At 50.8% G+C, this 23,168-nt stretch overlaps 2 protein-coding genes across 5 annotated transcripts; one reads left to right on the top strand and one right to left on the bottom strand.

The window, feature by feature from the left end:
• Positions 1–972: 972 nt before the first annotated feature.
• CTSZ (cathepsin Z) lies at positions 973–10,069 on the top strand. Its single transcript, XM_001490276.5, has 6 exons — positions 973–1,277; positions 1,726–1,889; positions 5,894–6,073; positions 7,902–8,052; positions 8,431–8,593; positions 9,473–10,069. Exons 1-6 carry the CDS (start codon positions 1,138–1,140, stop codon positions 9,581–9,583), a joined length of 909 nt encoding a protein of 302 aa, XP_001490326.4. The 5' UTR covers positions 973–1,137; the 3' UTR covers positions 9,584–10,069.
• A 55-nt stretch (positions 10,070–10,124) lies between these two features.
• NELFCD (negative elongation factor complex member C/D) lies at positions 10,125–22,208 on the bottom strand. Of its 4 annotated transcripts, none has more exons than XR_002802981.2 (15): positions 22,033–22,189; positions 18,084–18,199; positions 17,730–17,839; positions 16,785–16,894; positions 15,583–15,690; positions 14,950–15,102; positions 14,601–14,731; positions 13,741–13,906; positions 13,293–13,427; positions 12,727–12,866; positions 11,886–12,000; positions 11,442–11,537; positions 11,306–11,357; positions 10,727–10,856; positions 10,125–10,629 (listed from the first exon to the last, which is right to left on the bottom strand). XR_002802981.2 is itself a non-coding variant. In XM_023626826.2 (15 exons), exons 1-15 carry the CDS (start codon positions 22,117–22,119, stop codon positions 10,595–10,597), a joined length of 1,773 nt encoding a protein of 590 aa, XP_023482594.1. In that variant the 5' UTR covers positions 22,120–22,208; the 3' UTR covers positions 10,125–10,594. The 4 variants fall into 4 exon arrangements, 2 of the variants coding, with proteins under 2 accessions (XP_023482594.1, XP_023482595.1); XR_011430845.1 differs by having other exon boundaries at positions 18,084–18,196; positions 22,033–22,157; XM_023626826.2 differs by having other exon boundaries at positions 11,217–11,357; positions 22,033–22,208.
• Between the last annotated feature and the right edge of the window lie 960 nt (positions 22,209–23,168).

The following is a 23,168-nucleotide window of genomic DNA, read 5'->3' as shown; positions in this document are numbered from 1 at the left end:
TACTATTCTCTAAATAAAAGAGCACCACTGCCAGACCTTGAGAGTCCAAGAAATCTTTCTTTCGACTCTTCAGCTCATGGTACCCGCATCAAAGGGGCCGCCATTTTGATTTCTGGTTGCTGGCCTGGTGTGGGCAGAGGGAGGGGTGGCCGGAAACTGGTGAGCACCCACTGAGTTCATCTGAGGACCCTACAGCAAAGGCCTATGGGAGCCCTAGAACAAAATGCCTTGACCCTTTTCTTACAAGAAGAGGAAGGCCATTTTGTGACCTGCTTGGATGACTACCACTCACGAGGAGCAGGAGGGAGGGAGAAACTCATGGTACATTAAGAAATCAAGGCGTGGGGGGTCCCACTTCTGCTTTCAGTTCCCCATTTGCCTGTGAAGAGTTTTGTTAGCAGGAAACTTTTCAAGCATCTCTGGAAGTTGGAACATAGAAGTAATGATTTATGTGCCAAGTGCAATTTTCCTTTAGGGGCATTGTGTGGGGGGACCTCGCCTGTGTTCTCTGTGAGGGACATTCATCTCTCCAGAAAGGGCCCGGGCCTTTGGGAAATGGGGTTCGGAAAGCCAGGCCAGGGCACAATTCTGGCAGGACAGCTCAGGACTTGGGGAGATCCCTGCCCATTCCTAGGGAGTCCTAGGCCCAAGTGGGATGTGGGGACAAGTGGCACCTCTCCAGGGCCCAGGGTCCCAGGAATCTATGGCTGGCAGGGCCATTCAGACCCTGCAGCCCCCACCCCCTGCCCCAGGAGCCCTGAAGGTCTGATAATGATGTACTCAGTCAAGCCACCAAGCCACGTGGCTAGCGGCTAGTGGTGGGATCTGGTCTGGGGTCTGGCTCCAAGGCCTGATGCGAGACCCGAGTTCGGGCGACCCCCAGCAGGGGCGGAGGCGGGGGCCCTGGCCAGCGGCCCGCTCGGGGCTGGCCCTGCGGCAGCCAGCCAGGGAGGGGCCGAGGTCACCCGGGGCAGGACGGGCGGCCCCGCCCCGGGGGTGTGTCCGGGCACCCGCGCCGCCACCTTAAGGGCCGGGAGGGGCCGGGGCCAGAGCACGAGGGCCTGCAGGGCGCGGGCCGGAGCGGAGGCGCCCAGGAGATCCGAATCAGGACCCGGATCAGGACCCGGCGCGGGAGCCATGGCGTCGTCCGGGCCGGCGCGGCTGCTGCTGCTGCTCGTGCTGCTGGCGGGCACGGCGCGGGCCAGCCTCTACTTCCGCTCAGGCCAGAGCTGCTATCGGCCCCTGCGGGAGGACCAGCTGTTCAAGCTGGGGCGCAGGTCGGGCCGGCTTCGGGGTTGGCCCATCTCCCGGGGCTTGGGGCGCACTCCCGCCTTTTGGGGACTCCTGCCGCCTCCTTGGGGTGCCAGGAACCAAGGCCTCTGCCCTCCTGACCTTGGAGGGTGGGATCCTCCTTTGTTTTGAGAGTCGCTCGTGCTCTTTCCCATCCAGGGGAGCCCTGGTGTTTGGGGTTGGACAAGCCCCACCTGCGCAGAGGGCAGGCTAGCCCCACCTCCCTGGCGTTTGGCGGCATTGCTTGGGGAGCAGTCTGGTTGCTGCATTTGGGGGTGCCCTGCCTCCTTCACATTCTGTGAGAGCGGGGTCTCCCAGTGTGAGATGCGCTCACCTGGTGATGGAGGTGCTCACTCTTGTTCCCTCTCATTTTGGGGAGGGGAGAGGGCCCCAGGAGCCCCACTGATGATCCTGGGGTTGGTGGTCTCTTCCCAGGACATACCCTCGGCCTCATGAGTACCTCTCCCCATTGGATCTGCCCAAGGAGTGGGACTGGCGCAATGTGGATGGCATCAACTATGTCAGTGTCACCAGGAACCAACACATCCCCCAGTACTGCGGCTCCTGCTGGGCCCACGGCAGCACCAGCGCCATGGCGGGTAGGTGGAGGCCCCACGGCCCTCTTGACCAGGACAGGAAGGCCTATCCAGGCTGCCTCCTTGTCAGGGTGCCACGACTCTCAGCCTGGGATGGGGGGTATCTGAGCCTCTCAGGCCCAGGGGAGCTGACCTGTGCCCTCTGCTGCCCCTCACCATCGAGGAAAGGCCGAAGTGACACAAGCTAGTTGGTGTCTCCACTGTGCAGGGTGGGCCTGTGGGTGGCAGGCAGGACTAGGACTGACGCCCAGTGACAAGGAGCTCCCAGGTACCCTCTCTCTCCCAGAGCTTATGATCCCGGCCATTTGGGATGGAACCAGAAATTTAAACTCACTGAACCCCCTCCCGGTGTTTGGGGACACCTGGGAAGCTGCTTCTCAGCAGCGGTTAATATTTGAGGAGATGCCTGTCCTGGGCTTGGAGTATTGAGCGAGGCTGGCCAGTTTTCTCATCTCTTCCTTCGCCGGCTGGCCACAGGGCAGGAAGGCTTGTGAGGAAGCAGGGAAGCTGAGGACTGTACCACTTGAAAGGGCTGTGGGCCCTCCCTTGGGAGAGGAGGGAGGAGGAGAGACTTCAAACCAGCCTTGGGCCTTCTTTTAGCTGCAGGCCCGCCTGGTAGCATGTGGGAGGGGCTCTCCAGCGGCAGCCAGGGTTCCAGGAGCCTGAAGTTGCACTGGAATTCCATGGGAGAAGGGCTCTCTGACTGGGAGTTTGGCCCTGGGAGGGCTGGGGTGCGTTGCCTCCTGCCTGACTTGGGTATCTCACTGGGCAGGCCTGCCGCAGGTACGGCGTTGTGTTAAACAGATTAACAGCAGTGTGGCTACTGCTGCTTGCCCAGGCTCGGTGGCATCATCGCCCTTGTCTGTGCGTCTTCTCATTTAAGCCTCCCAGCTGCCCTGCGGTTGCTCCTAATTTGCAGATGAAGAAACAGAGGCTCCTGGCAGGAAGGTCGGAGACTTGGCCATGGTCTCACAGCCCGGAGGGGAAGCCCAGAAGCCTGGGCTTTGGTCCAGGACCTCTGCTAGGTTGCCTTTAGGATGAGCAGTGGGGTCTGAATCCCAGAGCTAGCCAGCTGTAGCTGGGCCATCTGGCAGGGTCTCCCTGAGGGTCCTGCCCTGTCTCTCTTTGGGGGCTGGAGCATACTTCTGACTCTTCAGGAAGGAAGAGGTAGGGGCAGGTAGGCTGAGGCCCCGCTTTCAGGTACTAGAGCCCTCAGGGGTGGCTGAGAAGGCCCCCTGACTGGAGTGGAGATGGACAAGGGGAATGTGGAGCCAGAGGCTTAACCGCCGGAGCCTCTGGAAGACCTTGGGCCAAGCAGGCAGGCAGGGTGTGGCCAGGCCTTGAGGCTGAGGTTCAGGGCAAAGGCTGGGGCAGGAATGGAGCTGGCTTTGAGGAACTGAAAGTGGTGGGGCTCTATGGGTGGGGGAGGGGGAGCTGACTAGGTCCTGGGGAGGGGAGGGGCCTGGCTGAAGCCTGGAGGGATGTCAGAGAGGGAGTCACGGGAGACTGCAGGGCGGGGAGGGGAGTGGGTGGCTGGAGGTGGCCCTTGACGCAATCCCTTTTCAGACAGGTCTTGACTGAGAGGGTCAGCCCTGCTACCTTTCTGGAGTGGACTCTGTCTCCAGAGCTCACCACTGCTTCTCCCTCTGTCTCCTTAACCATCTGACACCTTCCCCAGCAACAGAGCCCTTCTTCCTGTTTCCCTGAGAGAATAGAAGCCTCCAGAAGGGGACTTCCAGGGGCATAGGCCCAGCAGACCACAGTTGGCCTTCCTTCCCATCCGAGCCCCTGGTTCACTGTGAACAAATGCGTAGGGGCCTCCACCCCACCCCTCCAGCTGGCATCCCACTTCGGGGCTCCTCTCCTCTGTCCTTGAATCACTCCACCGGCTCTGTCCTTGCAAAGGTCACCGGCCGCCACGGGGGCAGGTCCAGTGTCAGCTCCCAGGCCTTACCTTCCTTCGTAGCGCCTGCTCAGCTCTCCAAACATTTCCTCACCTTCCACCACATGCCCGGAACTCCTTCTGCCTCCCTGGCCTTCCCTGCACCCCGCCTCCCACCGGCCTCCTCGCCCTCCCAACTTCCGAACATCCGGTTTTCCAGGACTGCGTCCTTTGCTTCATCCAGACCCTTCACCTGAACTCGACATTGACACCCAGCTGCCCTCTCTCCCTCTGCTTGAACACCTGACACCCCACACCTCACGTGTTCAGATCTGAACAGCTTGTCTTTTCCACTGCCATCCTCACCCCGAAAACCCGATTCTTCTCCCTGGTTCACTAAACGGCCACTCATCCTTCCTGTTCCTCAGGCAGAAGCCTAGAGCCACAGCTGGTTCCTCTGTCTTACACCCTCATAGATTTGTCACTTCTACTTTCAAAATATATTCCCAACTCCTCTGCTTCTTGTCACATCCCCCGCGGCACCCCAGCCTGAGCCGCCGGCCTGCACCCGGTGCACCGGGCCTTGCCGCCCGAGCCAGGACTGCTCTCCTGCTGCCTCCCTTGCCTCCCTGCCGTCAGGTCCCAAACAGCTAGAACGAGCCTGTTCACACCCAGGTCTGATCATGTTTCTCTTCTGCTTGAAACCCTCTAAAGATGTCACGCAGACAGAGACAAATCCTTCTTGACCTACAAGAGCCTATGTCAGCTGGCTCCCTGCTCTGTGTTGGGACCCAGTTTGGATGCTAAGGGCTGAAGCCCAGGATGTACCTTCTCACGCCAAGTACCTGATCTCCCAAATACGCTCCCTCCCTCCCATGGATGCCACCCGAGAGGTCCCCAGCCACCCTCTGTAAAGGATGCCCCCTAGTTCTCTCCCCTTTTATGTTCCTCACAGCACTGCGTTCTTCATGCTTCCACATTCACCGTTGTTTCTTGTCCTGTCTCCCCCACTCCGTGAGCTGGGTGTGGCTCGAGGCTTCTGTCTGCTTTGCTTGCTGCTGTATTCCCAGCATGGAGAACAGGGCCTGGCGCACAGTGGGTGTGAATGTGTACCGGTGGATGTGTGGGGAAGACGAAGAGCAGGGGGGAGGGGAATGGATGGTTGTGTTGGGGCCATGCTAAGAAGTGGGTTAGACCTTCTTTGGGTGGCTCAGGTAGGGAGTGGATCCATGAGTCAGGAGTGGAGGGAGAGACCAGAGCCGGGCTGTGGCCGCCCTAACATAGAGGGAGGGAGTGGGCTCCGGTGAGGCGCAGGGTGTCCAAGGACAGTTGTGTACTGGAAGCTCAGGGCAGGAGGTGCATATAGAAGGATGGAGTGGCCAGGCTGCTGACTGCTGCTGAAGAGGGGATCAGATGAGGAGGGGAAGTAGCCATTAGAAGCAGCAGCGTGGAGACCATGGGCCTGGATCAGAGCGACTTGAGCAGAGGGAAAGGGTGGAAAGTGTGCTTGGCTGGGGCTGAAGAGAGAAGAGGGAGTGGAGTGGAGACAGCTGTCCTGGCTGCTGAGCTAGGAGGCGGAGAACCGTGGCAGTAAGTGGAGGTGGTGCTGGCCCAGGTGCTTGTACAGGTGCTGATGTGGTGGGAGAGAGGGACGCGGGGTCCATCTCAGCCTTGGGTCGGGACACGCCACCTGCTGTCACAGGAAACGGGCTTGTGGATGCAGAAAATTGGTAGACTGGGTGGTGGAAAGACGAGGGAGCTGCTTCTCGCTGGCCGTCTCCGGAGGGGCCCCAGGAGCGTAGGGACTGTGTCTTGTGTTCCTGGCTCTGTCTTTGGTGCCAGCCCACCTGGCACAGGGGGTAGAGTTTTCATCCTTTCACCCCTTCAGCAGACACTCGTGGGGCATCTACAGCTAGGCAGCACCGACCTTGCCCTGCCCGCATGGCACTTACAGTGAGTGGGCGGATACATCCGTGCCTGGGAAGGGCCAGCGGAGGCCTCTCTGCAGAGCTGAGACTTTTTGAAAAGGTCTGTGGGAGAGGGCTCTCCAGAGAGGGATGTGCAGCAGCTGGAGCAGCAGGTAGGGCAGGGTGGGTGCTGACTAGGTGTGGGTGCTGCCTTGCAGATCGGATCAACATCAAAAGGAAGGGGGCGTGGCCCTCCACCCTGCTGTCTGTGCAACAAGTCATCGACTGCGGCCAGGCGGGCTCCTGCGAGGGGGGCAATGACCTGCAGGTGTGGGAGTACGCCCATGAGCATGGCATCCCTGACGAGACCTGCAACAACTACCAGGCCAAGGACCAGGGTAGGTTCTGCTGCCCCCACCGCCTGCTTCCCAGGGAAAGTGCTGCGTGGAGCCTAAGCCAACCCAGGCTTCACAGGCTCTGTGGCCAGGGTGCTAGGGGAAGGTGGGACAGAGATGGGAGTGTCCTGCCACCTTGAACCTGGTGAGTCTGGGGGAGCAGGAAGCTGGAGCCTGTAGTCCTTGTTGAGAAGCAACAGAAGAGACCTGGGGAGGGTGTCTCAGTCTCCTGTGGCTGGGCCTGGCTGTGGGCTTTGGGTTGTGGCGTGTTGGCATTTTGGTGGCTTCGTGGACGAGGTGCATGCCGCCCTTGTTGAGGGAAGAGAAAGTTTTCCAGGAGTCAGGTGGGGAGAGCAGGCAGGCTACTGCCCTGAACTGGAAACAAGGGGGCCCACCTGGAAAAAGCATCAGCCCAGTTCCCGCCCCACGACCCTGGACCTGGTCCGTGCACATTCAGGTGGATTTGGAGCTGAGGGGTGCTGCATGGAGCAGCCGACCTAAGCTGGCCTGGAATTCCTGGCGTTGGCACATTCCTTCCAGTCTGCTCCCCTTGGAAACCGAAGGAAAGAGAAAGTCCAAACCTCAAACCCATAATTAGCAGTCTAAGTCACCTGCCCATCAGAGCTCCCTCGTAGCCAGAGCAGAGAGCTGGAACAAACGCAAAAGGCTGTGAGAGAGGAGGGCGGCAGGACGGGGGAGCCTGGGGTGCTCTTCCGCCCTGCTCTCTCCGTCTATGACAGGGTTGCTCCAGCCCCCGTGCCCTCTGAAGTGGTGCTGCATACTCTAGCACTGTCTCGTGTCCGTGGGATGCCCTCACTTTGCCTCCTGGGCCATATTGCCCAGCCAGAAAGAATTCTCCCAGACGGGGTGGGTGAGTCTTGTTGAAGTGGTAAACACAGCAGGGGTCAGAGAAGTGAGAAGGACGGATGAAAGGGAAGAAAAGGCCCACTGAGAAGGAGAACAGAATCAGGTGGCCCCTGGGGCCGCAGCCTGCCTCACCCTGAACTGGTCTGGTCCAGCCTAGGCCGGGCCCCTCCAACCCACCTAGCATGACAGGGGCAGATGGAGTTCATCAGGAACCTGATTGTTTGCAACAAATAGTCTTGTCTTTGTATTAGCAAATGTGGCCACAGATCCCCCACTTTCTTGTTGTGCTGGGCACTGGGCGTTTGGTGTCCAAGGGACACGTTAAGCCAACAATTTAATCTTTAAGGAGTTTCATGTCCCGGGAGAGGAGTCTGGACAGATAGGAAACTGTTAACAGCAAAAGGTAGCCTGCAAGCGGTGAACAGGCAGGCCGAGGGTCAAGGCAGGATGGGGGTCACAAAGTGAGGATGTCAGGGCCTGGGAGGAGCGAAGGGGATGGAGTGGAGTCTTACAGAGCTAAGTACTGCAGTTTGTCTTTTTAAGCCTAATTCTTGATACCTCCTCAAACCAAAATAATCAGAAAATGCTTACTTTTTTCCAAATGTATTGGCTTATTCACTAGCCAGCAATAGAATCATCTGATTAAGAGCTAATAATTTAATTACACTCCATCTTCAGCTGTAGAGTATTGTGAAAAGGCCCTTCTCCGGGCTTTTAAAGGAAAACCAAAAAAGCTGTCTTCTGAGTGCCTACTATGCGTTAAGTAGTGTTTGCCTTTCTTCTCCACCGAGGCGGGGGGGGGGAGGGCTTGTCATAAATCCTTTGCAGCAGAAAGAAGAGCATAATTAAACAGCACCTGATGGCGAAAGGATTCCGTTACCAGCTAAAGAGGAACAGCGGAGAGTGGGTTTGGGCGGGTTAGTGGTGAGACGGTCTCACGCTAACTTTCCATGCTGTCCCTCAGAGTGTGACAAGTTTAACCAATGTGGAACATGCACTGAATTCAAGGAGTGCCATCCCATCCAAAACTACACCATCTGGAAAGTGAGCGACTACGGCTCCCTCTCCGGAAGGGAGAAGATGATGGCAGAAATCTACAAAAATGGCCCCATCAGGTGAGAGGAGACTGCTGCCAGCCCGGGGCAGGCGCGCTGCAGGAGGATGGGACCTGAGGCCGTTTTCACGTGTCCTGGCCAACTTTACTCACTAGGCTGGGGACACAGCGGCCACGTGCGTTTTCTCAGAAGTAAAGCTCAACTAACGTGCCCCTCAAAGGGTTACTGTGAGTGAAGTGCACCATTCATGCAAAGGCCCCAGGGCTGCAGCGAGCGCTGTGGGGATGCTGGTGCTGTTCAGGAGGGTGGACACCAAGGAGGAACAGCACAAGTTTAGGCAGAATCCTCTGATTATCTGAGCTGGATTTACACGACCACTTCTGAAGATGGTAAATTCTTTCTTTTTAAAATGCTAATTCTTTAATCGCTTGCTCTTAGCTGCGGTATAATGGCCACAGAAAAGATGGCTAACTACACCGGAGGCATCTACGCCGAATATCACGACACGGCCTTCATAAACCATATCGTCTCTGTGGCCGGGTGGGGTGTCAGTAATGGGATCGAGTACTGGATTGTCCGGAATTCATGGGGTGAACCGTGGGTAAGATGTTTCCAGATTCTAACTGTGATGGCTCTGTTGGCTTTGTAGCTAAGAACTGTGGCCCTGAGCAGAGGGGCCTCTTGCTCCAGCCCAGGAGCAAGCACAGTGACACGTGGGGTCAGGTACTTCTGTGTTGTGTGGGGGCTGTCGCTGTCCTGTGCATCCCTGGCCCCCACCCACTAGATCCTGATAGCTCCTTCTCCCTGTCCCCTGCTTGTGACCACCACCAGTGTCTCCAGACACTGCCAAATGTCTCCTGGGGAGAAATCCCCCTGGCTGAGAAGCACTGCTTTAGAGGTTTCCGTTTAGCTAGCTCATTCCTTTACAACACTCTTCTTCCTGTCAGTTTCAGAGCTCCTAAGTAATACTGTGTAATTTTTTTCAAACATATTTTTGAGTTGGGCCAGAAATCCAGGGGAGATAAATTAACTGCAAGAATTTTAATTTCTAAGACTTAGTATTAACCATTAACAGTCTAAGACACAGAAATTCATTAATATGAAATGGGGGAAAGTGATTAATGTCAAAGTGATGAAATGTCAATTTTTCTTAAATGACTACAAATGGAGATATTAGTAGGAAGTCAAGTCATCTGGTCTAAGGAGTCAACATTTTTGTGACATTAATTAGCTTCTGGTGTACAGGGCCACAAACCCATTAAATATTAACTAAGTTAAAAATTTCACAAAAGGTTATTTCTGAATGTGGGTCCCAGGAAAGGGAAGGGGCAGCGGAGTGGGTGGTTTGGGTGCTGCATCCCCCCGCCTGAGGCCGAGTGATGAGGTAGAGAGGAGGCCCATTCTCTACCCTGAAAGCAGAGGGAGAATTAGGAGTCTGTGGGTTGCTGAGCTAATGTACGATCCCACTTCTCACCCACAGGGCGAGCGAGGCTGGATGAGGATAGTGACCAGCACCTATAAAGACGGGAAGGGTAACTATTACAACCTCCATATTGAGGAGTCCTGCACATTTGGGGACCCCATCGTTTAAGGCAGATGTCCCCGGAAGAGCAGTTTTTTAAGAAATATCACGAACTATAACCAGAGGGGATCCGATCTATTGTTACAGGCACTGGGTTGCTACTGCCATGGTTTGAAGGAACTGGGGGTTGATATTCAAATCAAACTGGTATCTGTCATCTGGTAATGGCATTGAGCACCTAGAAGGGATGCCTCAAAATGCAGACCGATGTGGTACCGGCTGAAAGAATATTCCCGAGAGAAGAGTCTACAGTGGGATGCCTTAAACACCCGCACAGGACTGCTCCCCTGCCATGACGATAGCCTCCATTTCCTTCAATAGATGGTTCGTTATCTTCTCTTTGGCAACTGTGATCTATGATGTGGCATTTAAGAGGTAAAACAGTTTAGATTTATCACCAGTTCTTATGTCACCTTAGAATCAATGGTGGGGACAGACGGGGGCGATGGCAATTTCGAATTGCCCAAGCAATGAATAAAATATGACTGCACACAAGAACTGAGCCCGAACGTGCCTTATTTACACATAACAACAACGTAATACCAGGATCTACACCTTCCAACCCAGAATGGCTTTTTTTTTATTTGTTCTTGGAAAATTAAAACAATTACAATAAAATATCAACTAGCTAATCGGGTTCTTGTGAGAAAACTTAAGTCAACTTTGAAAGTAGTTCGTTTGAGTGTCTGTTTCTGAATTCCTGCCACCCTTGGGGCTGACAACTGGCTGCATCCCAAGAGGTAACACGAACCTAGCTTCTATACGGGGGGAAAGAACACTGTAAACAGGATTCAGGGGCAGCCCTGGACTTACAACAAGGAGAGCGGACTGTTCTCAGTAGAGAAAGTGAATAGAATTCACTTACGCTGCTAACATTCTCCTTTCTAACAGAGTTATCCACCTCCCCCAGCAGAGCCCATTTCCAAGATGCTGACCGAGCCTCTTCACACACGTTTCTGGAAAGGATTTTTCCACAAGTGGTCTGGAATGTTCCACTTCAGCTCTGGAAGGTGCTCTAAATTAGTTCACCAGGATGAAGTTGGACTTGCAGTGAGCTTTAAAAAACAGAAGGCAAACAGTCACTGGGTTAGAAACAGGAGGTAAAAAATGACACTTAAAATTGTAGCAAAGGGACATTCACGTCAACCATACCTATAAATTCCGTTACAGGGTCATGTTCACCTTCTGTTTTAATGGTGCCTGCGATGCTGTCGTTTTCTAAGATGGGGAGGAAAAGCTGCACAAAGTCAGAGGTGTATGGAGGAGCGATAACATCCAGCACCTAGGAGGAGAGAACACCAGGTCATTCCTCCTCCCGCACAGCCTGTGAGCGGCATCGCACCAACATGCTAATGAAACGGCAATCAGTCAGGAGAAAACCACCCTTCTCTCCCCACTTTTTGCTTCCTGTTGACAACATCAGCCTCCAACATTAAGACACCCAGGTGGTAATGCAGATAAAGCACATAATAAGTTCCTGCAGGCAGCAGGTGCTTGGTAAGGTGGTATCTATGTCATTGTTATCACCATGATTATCAGAAAGCACAGTTCTCAGTTAGGTACAAAATGAAGTAAATTAAACCAAAAAGGGCACTGCTAGTGTCAATAGTATGAAATGTGAAACAAACAGTGTATTGCTGACCTCAGTTACAAAATAGCGAATGAGTGAAATGTCAGTGTCCAGCTTCTCCAGACACTTTCGGATGTAACTGACAACAGGAAGTACATAACCTCGACTCAGCAGGTGAACCATCCTGTCCAACAGGGTCTTCTTCAACTCAAGCTACAAGAGTAGGGGCAGAGAAGTCCATTAGAATGGGGTCCTCTCCCCAAACTGCACGACAAACCCCATGGGCCACCTGCTCACCTGTTCCATCACATCCAGCTGGGAGTGCTCAGTCTCAAAAAGCTTAACAAGCAGCTGCAGGACCTGGGGGTGCAGAAGCTGGTGGCAGGTACTGATCTACAACAGGCCAAAGGAAGCCGCACTGAGCACTATGGTTGGGTCTCTGGTCTCACCATCAGCGTAGAGAACTATCATTGTCACAGCCACCAAAGACAGCTTCTCGCTGACAATGGTGGTACTCAACACTTGCCCCAGGGCTGGTCAGCTTCTGTACCATCTCTCATCCCTTCAGGGACTTGATAAAAACTGAGAAATCTACAGAGTTGTTGAAACTAGTTCCTTAAAAGGAAAATCCTCATTGAAAAGAGTGTCTCTTGAACTCACTGAACAGATGTGCGAGAAGTACAGGCATAAACAGTACAAGGCACAGAGAGCATGCTGAACACGGTCCTGGAGCCCGCCTACCTCGTCCAGCAGTGCCAGGTGTACCGGTGTATGGTCAGTCTGCAGCTGGAAGTACCTTGGTTCTGAGACAGTCCAATCCACCCACTTCAGCACACCCATTGCTACCACTGGAAACCTACAGGTAAATAATGCTTCCTTAAACAAGTTTTTTAGAAAAACAAACACCAAAATTAAATGGTTAGAAAGGTTTATAAAACAACAAGCTCAATCCAGCCCATCAATTCACTCTTCAAGATGCCCTGCCAGGGACATGCTTCGTAGTGAACAGTCTGATGAGTCAGCATCCTCTCAAACGTGCAGTGCAAGAACCCAATTCTCAGCTTACTTTAAACCACTTTACTGGTTTAAAAGGAAAAGATCATTAATGCAAAACAGTGAGCTTAGTGGGCTGGGGTGAAGTTTACTCTTATTTAGCAAATCCCTTCTTTGTCCCTAGTACAAATTAACCGGGGAAAGATTCAACTGCCTGAGAGGACAGCCAATTTGTAAGCTTTCCTAGTGACTACTTACGTATATAATTGGCATAATTGCAAATCACTTCTATGGCAGCAATCTTTTGTTGGCCTTTTACTGTAAATAGACCTTTTTCTTCAAATCAATTTTTATAATTCTGGTTGGTCTTCCTTTTTCTTAAGTCTAATTTGTAAACAGACTTCTGGCAAGCAAAGCTCTGAAAATTACACCGCTAAAACAGTTTAAAGTTCTCTGCATATGTTTTAAAAAGAAAAAATAAATAAGTAAGTATCTCTGAAGCTTTTATGTTTTTTGAGCTTTTAATTGAAAACTCAAGCCACTTCCTCCCAAAAGGATTACGTTTAGAAATAAGTTTCATTTTGCTTACCTAATACACTGATAGAGTGTACTCAACTCTGCCACGAGTTCAGAGGCCCCTTTGTTCTCATTGCAACACAAATTGTGAACAGTTTCAACAGCTTTCGATGTTGACTTCAGCTCATCTTTATTGATGCTCACTCGCTTGTTCTGAAAACACAGGCAACAGTGGTGAATCCTGACGGAGCCTGCACCCTTGCAGTTGGGGTAATGTGGGATTGGCCACTTCTCTCTGCAAAGCACCTTCCCTATCTCTCAAGTCAGGAGTCAATTTACTTGTCAAACTTCAGTCACCCAGCATAGAGAAACTGAAACCAGTGAGACTGGTGTTGGTCTGCAGCTCGGGGAAGTCAGTTTCATTTCTTTACTCACGCTTCAATTAGAGTTTGAATAAGCAGTATAGACACTATGCACATTTTCTTGAGACATTTAGCACTCTATGCATAAACACGAGAAAAGATATTTCTGAAACTAGATGGGCTCATGATTTCTTGCAGCCAAAATTTCCAAATAATGCTAAAGAGAGGAGGTTACTTATCTCCCTAAAAGTCCATCGATTCTCAGAACTGACAGTACCTTCTTCCAGGTCTCAACCACACTTGCTGCATAAGCCAAGATATGGATGTACTTGTGCTTGTGGTCCTGGTTGATCCTGGCTCCTGGTTTAAAGAGTGACTGCATAAACAGGTCCAGGAAGGCTGGCACTCGGATCTGGGGAGAAACAAGGCCATTGAAAGGAATGCAGGAGAGAGATGGCAGGTAAGTCCACACCCACTTAGGGCAGGAGTGAGGGCATGCCACTCACTCCCCCACCCCCACCCCGCTGCTGCGCTCTGCCCAACAGGTGCACTAATGTGTGCAGCTCTGAGAGAGTGATGGGACCAGGAACAGGACAGAAACATTTCAACAGGAATTTGCACTCACTGACTTAAGAGAATTAAGAGAAACACAGACTTTCCAAAATAACCCTTATGATGAACAATGCGGGTATCCCATCTTATTATTAAAATGAAAAGCAACTTACAAGTTCAACAGGAGGCGGGTCCATGCTTGTAAACATCTTGAACAGGACTGTGATGTCGGCTGGATTCAGGGCTCCTTTGGACAACATAGCACCAAGGGCCTGACAAGCCCTGGGGTAGGAGGCAGCTGTGCCTAATGCTAGTGTGATCTGACTGGCATCATGGCCCCTTGATGGAAAAAGTCACATATCCCATTGTTAATAAGGTGGGCTATGTTGTTAATGACCCTTCCCTTCCCTCTCCTTCCTTCTCTCCCTCCCTTGCTCCTTCCCTCCTTCCTTCTTCTCATCCTTTTTTCACATTTAATACTTTGAGTAGTATGGATCCCTCTGGGTTTTCATGTTTATGTCATTCACTGGTCTACCAACTGAGCTATGAAAACAACATTTGGAGCGACTTGGGAAAGAAGGATTCAAATACAGCTCACAGACTTTCTAAAAGGAACCACACACTTTTCAAATATCTTACTAAGAGTCCATTAGTAGAAAAGAAAGATAAGAAGAGCTAATTTTGCTCTGTAAGATATGTACTACAAAATAACAATTAGACTGCTGAATAACTATTTCAAGATTTGTTATTTGCTATTGATGAATCCTACTACATGAAAATACAGGTTCATAAATCCAGTGAATTGAACAATAATCAAATACTTTACAAAATATTCATCAAAGCAATACTTTAGAAAGCAAGCTCTCTACATTTAAAATTACCCTGACTTTTCCAGCTCTACTGGGTAAAAGCAAGTTTACCTATAGGTCAAAATAGGAGGACCTAGAGTCTGTGCCTGTGGAAATGGGGCGGGGGGTGATTTTGTGGAGAGCACCTAGTGAGGACTAGGGTAGGCAGAAACACCGCCTCTCACTTCTCCTGGGCGAAGCGCTGAACTTCCTGAGCGATCCTGCGCACGGCGGAGCCTCCTTGCTCTTCCTGGGCCAGCACAGACATCATGGCTTGGGCAAACAGGTATGTGTGTTCCCCGTGGCACACCATTTTCTGAAAACAGAGAGAGAGTTTGGGGTTTCATGATTGCAGCAATGACATACGTAGAGGAAAGAGTCCAACTTCAACAGTTCTCCTGCGTGGAAGTTATTATCTTGGAAGGTGCGTTGCGACCTGGACATTCTCTAAAGGAAAGGAGCATTTTATGTTTGAAAATGCAAGACCCAAAACAGGTTCCTTCTAATCTGAAATACATAAAGTAAAGAACTTACGGCAAACTCAGGGAGGTTTTTTTCAAGGTTTTCTTCTCCTCCATCCAAAATTGTAGCTAGAGAAGTACGAAGTACTCTAGAAAACACTTCCAACTGCTGGCAAGCTGTGGATACACTGGTTATCTCCCCCTGGTACCCTGCATCAGAAATAAGCTACAATACAAAAGTAAGAAGCCAAAGAAAGTGTCAACAAGTAGTGACCACACATTTCAGAGAAGGTTGACTTGTCATCAGTGTTTGTGGTGAGCTGGGATAAGTAAGCAGTGGTCTCAGGTCTCAAACCTTTACTCTGATCCCTGCTTCACCACTAACTAGGTTTGTGGCCCAGGCTAACCACCCCACCTTGGTTTCTTTGTGTATAAGATTAAGGAGACATTCTTAAAGGCTCCTCTCAGAACACAACAGACTCTATAAATACATTCCTGCAAATCCTAAAACATAGTCCCTGTTGATCCACAAACACAGGTACATATTCTATGCTTTTCTTTCTCAATGTATGACTTTCTAAAGTGAAACGATGAAGACTTTTACTAACAACAGCAAATATGACCTTTCAAAGGAAACAGACCACCAACCAACATAAAATAACCCTCACTCATAAACACTTTTATCTGTCTCCAATACTCTTCCTACCTTAACAGTGAAGTTAAGCATCAAACAGTCTGGATGGGCTTCAGCCAGTTTGTAAAAAAGGTCTCTCCATGTGGTATGTGCAATCATTTGTTCAAGCCACGCTGGAGTCTGCCAACAAACAAACAGCAAGATAAGAGGCCTAGCCTTAGCTTAAGTGAAGATTATGTTGTATAAACAAATCACAGAATATTACAGCTGGAAGAGCCCTTGTGAGGTCTGGCCCTGCAGTCCCCAGAGAAGGAAGCAGACCTGGAGGTGGTGAGGCCACATGGGTAGCCGAGTGGCGGAGCCAGAGCCCCTGAATGCCCACACAGAGCTCTTGGAAGATCCGACTCTGCCCAAGAGCTCACTGACAGGTGCTTCCTGGAGACACAGGAGAGTCTAGTGGAAGCACGTATGCAGTGGAGCTGCATCATACGCACAATTGACTCCTGCTAAATCAGCTGTATGCCCTTGGTGAAAGAGAAAAAGGCAATTTAAATAGCACAGGTGGTTTTGTCCATCACCAGGTGTAGTGGCCATGAAAATGTGTCTCTCAGCTCTTCTGCGTGACTGACGGACTGCGGGCTGCACTCTGGATCCACCTCCCATTTGTCCCAAGGCTAGGTTTCCCATGGGCTGCTCCCAGCCACTGACTGAGTGCGGCAGGGCTCCTGAGGCAGGCCTGTTCCTAGGAGACATGGGGCTCCAGTGACAGCTGAGGACTACCCAGTGACATTGTTGAAGCCTTCTGAAAACTGCACTATCGTCTAAGACTCCTCCTACCCAACCATCCTTCCTTCCCTCTTGCCTTCAGGGGTCTGACTGCATCATGCCTCCCCCAGCTCCTGCAGCCCCAACCCAGCTTCCCTCACAAGTGTGTCCTCCGTAATCTCCTGCACGTCTAAATCCTGTCTTGGCGTCTGCTTCTTGAAGGACTCAAAACAAGTACAGCACACCACTCAGAGCCTGTGCCCTAGAGTGAGGTGTGAATCTGCTGTTCCTCCTCTCCACTCGGTACCTGTGTGCCTCTCTGCATGCAAGATCTCAGTACACTGAGTATAGCATTTAAAGGGCAACTCCGACTCTGTGCAATTTGTCTCACACCCTGATTTTAGTACCCAACTCTTACATTACTTACATAATATGCCATACTCCACTGTACACAAGGAATTAGCAAAAGACCCTAGGAACTGGTATTAGAAAAAGAAAAGATTCCTCACCTCTCCTTCTTCAGTAAAAATAGAATCTGCTTTGCGTGGGTCAAAATGTTTGATTAATAAACTCTTCAAGTGATTTTCTACAGTTTCCTGAACCTGCACTGGTTCAACACCTGAAAAAAAATGAAAGCAACCAGATGGAAAACGGCAATCTCTGAATTTGTATATTACTTCAGGAAAAAGCAGTCAGGTCAAAAGTCTGTGAATCAAACAACAGAATTGCTCATGTCCACTTAAGATTTTGGACCTCTTATAAAAATTAATATTTATTAATCATATTCAATGGTAAGACCCAAGAAGGAGCATAGGGCAGAACACAGAAGGATGTTCTACCCTTGTCTACGTGGAAAGGACAACATCTTCAAAACCTCGCTAAAGACAAGGACAAATTGGCAAAACAGACAGGTAGGAGAGATGGAAAGACATACTCCAACAAAGCAGCAGAGAGCAGATGCCAGCCAAGAGACACACTGGCATCTAATCACTGTGACAGCAATGAATCGACTAGTTTCCGGACAGTACTTACTCAGTGATGTCATCTGCACCCAGTTTAGTGGATTTACAGTAAGGCTCTACTTTGATCATATTAGCTAAAAGCCATAATCATACCCAGTCCTAAATTATCCATCATTTACTGCTTGCTATAATAGACCTCTTAAAAATGACACACTGAACATACACTGTATAATCCTATAATTCTACAACATGGTAGGGAAAACAGCTCAATGAGAATCACATTTGCAGGCTATCTGTAAACCTCAATTACTGAATCAAAGATAAGAATCAAGCAGATGAAGATGGGTAAGAAATTCAGTTCTTACTTATTTAAGACTGAAAAACCAGGAAAACACAGAAGGCCTTTCCAATTTATCAGCATCATAATGATCCATAGGTCTATTTAAAAAAGGGGGGGGTTGACTACCCAGGACAGGGGCACCCACAAAGCACCTGTCTGAATGAGCCACTCAGCCAGCAGGTTGACAGTCTGGGCCACAGCAGTGTAGTTCTCTGATAAGAGCTGGATAACATTCTCCGGAGACCCTCCTGCCTGAAAATATCTAGAAAAAGTAACAAGTAAGCTATTACACGAAAATGAATGTAGATGGGCATGGGAATGGATAACAGGGAGGCGAGGAGGGAGATAGGTTAGTAAGTTTTTTTAAGTGTTGGGGGACCCCTAGAAGCCTTCCATTCCATATCACATTATTCTAACTTTTACATATCATCTTTTAGGTTTATTACAAAACTTTCTCTGAATTATCACCCACCTTCCTCCCAATACAAATAACCTTTCTCACATACCTCTTCAGAGTGTTAAAGATGGAGGGTTCCATTATATAATCCCGGGTAGAAAACTTATGTAGGCATTCCTGCTGGACCTCTGCATCATCTTCTCCCTCTCCATAATCATCCTCCTGCTGTTGATAAACGCCATGAGCCATGCAATTTTTTCATTAATACAAATATCCTGTAATCTCAGCTTAAATCTGTATAACGCTGTCCCTTTCAAAAGTATTCCACAGACAATATTTCATTTTTCTTTCACAACAATCTCATGATATAGGACGAACAACTAACGAGTGGCTAAGAAAACGGGATCCAGAGTCACACCGAGTGGGTTTGAATCACAACTCCACCCTAGTGAACTTATGTCCAGCGCTCATACACGTTTCCTGACCTCTCTGGGTATCCGTTTCCTCCTCTATTAAACAAAGATAATCATAGTACCTACCCTCATTTGGCTGTTATAAGTATTCCATGAGAGAATTTTTGGAAGAGCCAAGCACAGTACCTAACATTTCGTAAGAGTTCGACAGATGTTAACTATTATTGTTTTCACTATTATTATTTCATATGTGCCATTTAATGCTTTCCAACAAAGACTGATGAAGTGATTCTTGAAGGCATAAGCCATCAATTTGCAGTTAGAAAGTAAAGACCATTGACTTGCCTCAAATCAGCACGTCTGGCTGGATTCTAACCCAGTTTGCATGGAAGCAACCTTAAACAAGTTACCAAATCTAAGGACAAAGCAGGATGAGGATGTGATGATGACGGCTGAATGACCCCAAGGTCTACCCAGCTTGAACAGTGTCATCCTAAATAACAAGCAGATGCTTTCTGAATATTTACTCTGTACTTAGCACTTGTGCTTGTCACCAGGGAACCTAAGAAAATATAAGACAAGGTATGCCTTTCTCCGCTGAAAGAATTCACAAACTAGTAAGAGAGACCAAGCTCCACGCAAGTGACTCTAACATAACGGGGTAAGAGGTGGGCCAGGAATCAGCAAACGACCCCAGGGCCAAATCTAGCCCTCCTCTTGTTTCTGTAAATAAAATTTTATTGGGACAGCCACACTCAGTTTTTAAACATACTATCTACGGCTGCTTTCCCCCTATAATGGCAGAGTTGAGTAGCTGTGACAAGAGACATGCAGAACCTAAAATATTTACTATCTGGCCCTTTACAGAAAAGTCTGTCCACCCCTGGTCTAGACTCATGTCCTGAAAGCAAGTGCTTCGGGAGCAGATGGAGCATGATGCCTTCCCTGAGCAGACGAGGGAGTGTTCTCTCAGACCCTATCTGTGTGAGGGCCTTGAAGAGGCTGTGAAGGAAGGCCGGACTTCCCCTTGAGACTCCTCCTTATGCGCCTGTATTCTTGGGCTTCTACCCTGGACCCTCTTCTCTTCTGCTACGTCTTCTCTTGGGTCATGCCACCTTCTTGCCCATAACTCTAGAATTTAGCCTGGATGTCTGTCTCTCTTGAGCTCCAGACTCAAGTGTTCAACAGTCTATTCTCATTTCCAATAGGATGCCCCACTAGTATTCCAAACTGATTAGATCCAAAACTGACCTCATCGTTTCCTTCTAAGCAGATAATCTTCCTACAACCTATATTCCAGTAAAGGGTTCCATTATCTACCTGTTGACCCCAAACCCACAAACCTAGGAGCCATCTTCAATTTCTCCTCCCTCCCTCCTGTCATAAAGACTCATCGATTCTATCTCACACATATCTGTCCAATTGGGCCCTTCTTTCCGTCTTTACCTCTACTGTTCCTTATTTTGGGCAGTAGTGATATTCCCCTCATGGCTCAATTTCATTCCTTTCTTCCCAACATCTTTCACACTGATGCCCCAATGAGCTTCATAAGCCGTAAAACTTATGTCTTTCTCTTGCTTAAAGTTTCTTATCTCCCTCAACAAAGACATCCAAGATAGACATCCATAACCTTAACCTTCCACCTGTTCGCCTGGCCAGTCTCATCTCTTGCTACTCCCCAATGGCAACCGGAAGCCAGACTACACTATGTGCATTTCAGTAGCTCTTAGCGTCTATCATCTGGACTCATCACAGTAGCCTTCTTACACATCTTCCTACCTCCCACAATCCACCTAACATGGTGTTAAGTGAAGAGAATCAGGGTCACAAAAATTGACCTAATACTGTCTTCCAAAATTCAGCTCATGCCACCCCTGTCACTCACCTTTCTTGGCGTTCTCTCCCTCCTCCAAGCAGTCACAGAATGAACATGAAATGAACACCTGGTTCTACCCTTCATCAGTGAGAGCCAATTATGGTCAGTGGGCCGAATTAGGATGATTAAAGTTCTCCAAACATGAGACTCCCCAACCTCCCAGAGAGGGGTCTAGGTGTGGCTCTGCCATTCCTGACTGCATAACCTAGGGCAGGTAACTGAAGAGCTCTGCTTATAAAGTGAGGGCGGGGGACTAGAGGGTCCTTAGATACGCCCTAGTTCTAACACTCTGTGACTTGAAGGCTCCATGTGACAAGTATGTGACATTTTAAACAGGATACACCAACCCACCGCTAAGCTAATTTACACCCTAAGTTTCTTTCATTTAGACCATTTCGGTGGTCAGCAGTTTGATAAAGTGGCAATGGAGACAAAGGACCTGGGTTGGATCCCCATTCCTTCATTTATTAGTTTCATGAACGTGGGCAGGTCACTAAGTCTTTGGGCCTTGCTTTCTTCATTTACAAAATGAACACCCAACCAAAACCTTGAGCGTGGAACGCGCTAACGCACGAAAACACCTAGCTAACACAGGCTCCAACTAGCTAAACCTGACCCTCCATCCACTCCATGATAAGCCTCCAACACCGTGGAATGGTCCAACATACGAATCTCACCGGGTCACTCCCTGCCCGAGACTCTTTGCAGCAGCTCTCAAAGGCCCTTCAGAACCTGCTTCCTACCGGACCTCATGCCACTGCTTCCACCAGGCCACTAACCACGCGGGACTCCCCTTAGTTCCGCGAACACAGCGCCTGTGCCCACGTCTTTGCGCCTCCAATGACCTCTTTGCACCGCCGTCCCCCTTTCAGCGAAGTACGCCCCACGTCATCCCTTCCTCCTTCAAAATATTCGTTCAATATTTCCCAAACATCTTTAATCCTGACTCTCATCAGAAGGCAAATTCCCAGGCTCCCTCCAGACCAGCTGTATCAGTCTGCAGGCGAGGGGCCCGAGAAGCCGTCGTGTAAAGCTGCACTGCGGGCAGGTCTTCGGATCACAGTTAGGCCGGGACACAGCGGCCGAGCCGGGACCCCAGTCCGGGCTCTCCGCCCCACACCAAACCCTGCAAGGTCCAGGCTGGAAGATCTTTCGGCGCCACTTGGACCAAGGATGGATTAAGTCAGCCCAAAGCCCTGCAGGGTAAGGTGTGCAAACCAGTCAAACACACGGAAGAAAGCCCAAAGTTCAACTTTTTCCCTCGTGATGAGTTAGATTTTTCGAAAGATTGAATTATTTAAAAGAAAAAACAAAACTGTGTGGCCCCGCACCCAGCCCTCCCCTTCGAGTACGGCCGCCCCGCCTTGGGGGGCGAGGCAGTCACCGCGCCTGGCAGTGGGGCTGGCCCAGAGGGAGTGGTCAGCGGGTCACCGCGTGTTCGGGCTGGGCGCCGGCGCGAGCCCTTCACTGGGGAAACTGAGGCCCGGGGAGGGGACAGCCGACCGTGATCAGACAACAGGGCTCCGGGCCCGCCCCCACCCCTCCCGTCTGCAAGCGCGGGGCCGGAGGCGGGGAGAGGCCGCGCGTGGCCCCGGGCGCGCGGCGGCGAGAGGGGCCCGCGGGCGGCGGGGGGCGCGCCGCTCGGGGGGCGGGGCGGGCGGCACTTGAAGCTCGCGGGGACCGCGGGGCCGGGCTCGCCGAGAGCGGGGCCAGCGCGCCGGCGACGGAGACCAATAGCCCTCGTCGGGGGCGCCCGGAGCCCCCCTCACCTGGCCGCCGTCCGCCTCATCGCCCCACTCGGCCGCGCTCCCGAAGTAGTCCTCATCCATGATGGCGCCTGGAGCGGCCCCCGCCATCCTCGCTTGCAAACACGGCGCATGCGCAGCGCGCCGCGGGCGAGCGCACGCGCGGCCCCGCCCCCCGCGGCCGCGCGCCTCTCCGGGCTGGAGGCGGGGCCGGGGGAGGGGCGGGGCCTGGAGGGAGGTCTGGGGCACGCAGGGCGGTCCCAGGTTCTTCGCTCCAGGCGCCCAGGGCCGGGCCGGAGACCTGCAGGGACCGCACCCAGTAAACGTCCCGAGTTGATCCAGGAGCACTGTCTGGTTGGGTCCCAGGGGTTTTAGCTCCGGATGGAAGTTGCAAACTAGACTCACACCTGGCCTGGGTGTGGGTCCCAGCTCGCCGCCTTCTTCGCTGCGACTTTTGGTCTTGTGAGCATCAGTTTGTCGTCTGACGCAAGAGCAGGGCTGATTTATCAGGCACTGTGTCTAGGGCCCACCAAAATGTTTTAATTTCTTTTAAAATCAGAAGAGCAATGAATATTATAATATTGAGTCCAGCCGGGATTATATTTGTATAGCTATAATTGGTATAAAAAACAAACACACTGTAATAGGTAATTTTATTTATTTATTTATTTATTTATTTGAGGAAGATTAGCCCTGAGCTAACTAACATCCACCGCCGATCCTCCTCTTTTTGCTGAGGAAGACTGGCCCTGAGCTAACATCAGTGCCCATCTTCCTCTGATTTATATGTGGGACGCCTGCCACAGCATGGCTTGATAAGCGGTGCATAGGTCCACACCCAGGATCTGAACCAGTGAACCCTGGGCTGCCAAAACAGAATGTACGAACTTAACTGCTGTGCCACCAGGCTGGCCCTAATATGTAATTTAAAATTTTCCTCTATGGAAGAAGGGCCCACGAAGGCCAAGTGCCAAGGACCCATAAATGTGATAGTGCAGCCCTGGAAAAGAGGGCCTACCTCGTGGGGTAGTTGCTGATGATAACTGAGATGATGCTTCATAAGCCCATAGCATGGTTCCCTGCACATAGCAGGAAGTCCAAAAGTGATAGCCTGATGATCATCCTGGGAAGGTTTGAGCAGGGATGTTAACACCATCAGC

The sequence above is a fragment of the Equus caballus genome, chromosome 22, assembly GCF_041296265.1.
Source record: "Equus caballus isolate H_3958 breed thoroughbred chromosome 22, TB-T2T, whole genome shotgun sequence".
Lineage (NCBI taxonomy): Eukaryota > Metazoa > Chordata > Mammalia > Perissodactyla > Equidae > Equus > Equus caballus.
Note: the sequence above shows the minus strand (reverse complement) of the source record. Positions and strands in the feature narration are given on the sequence as shown.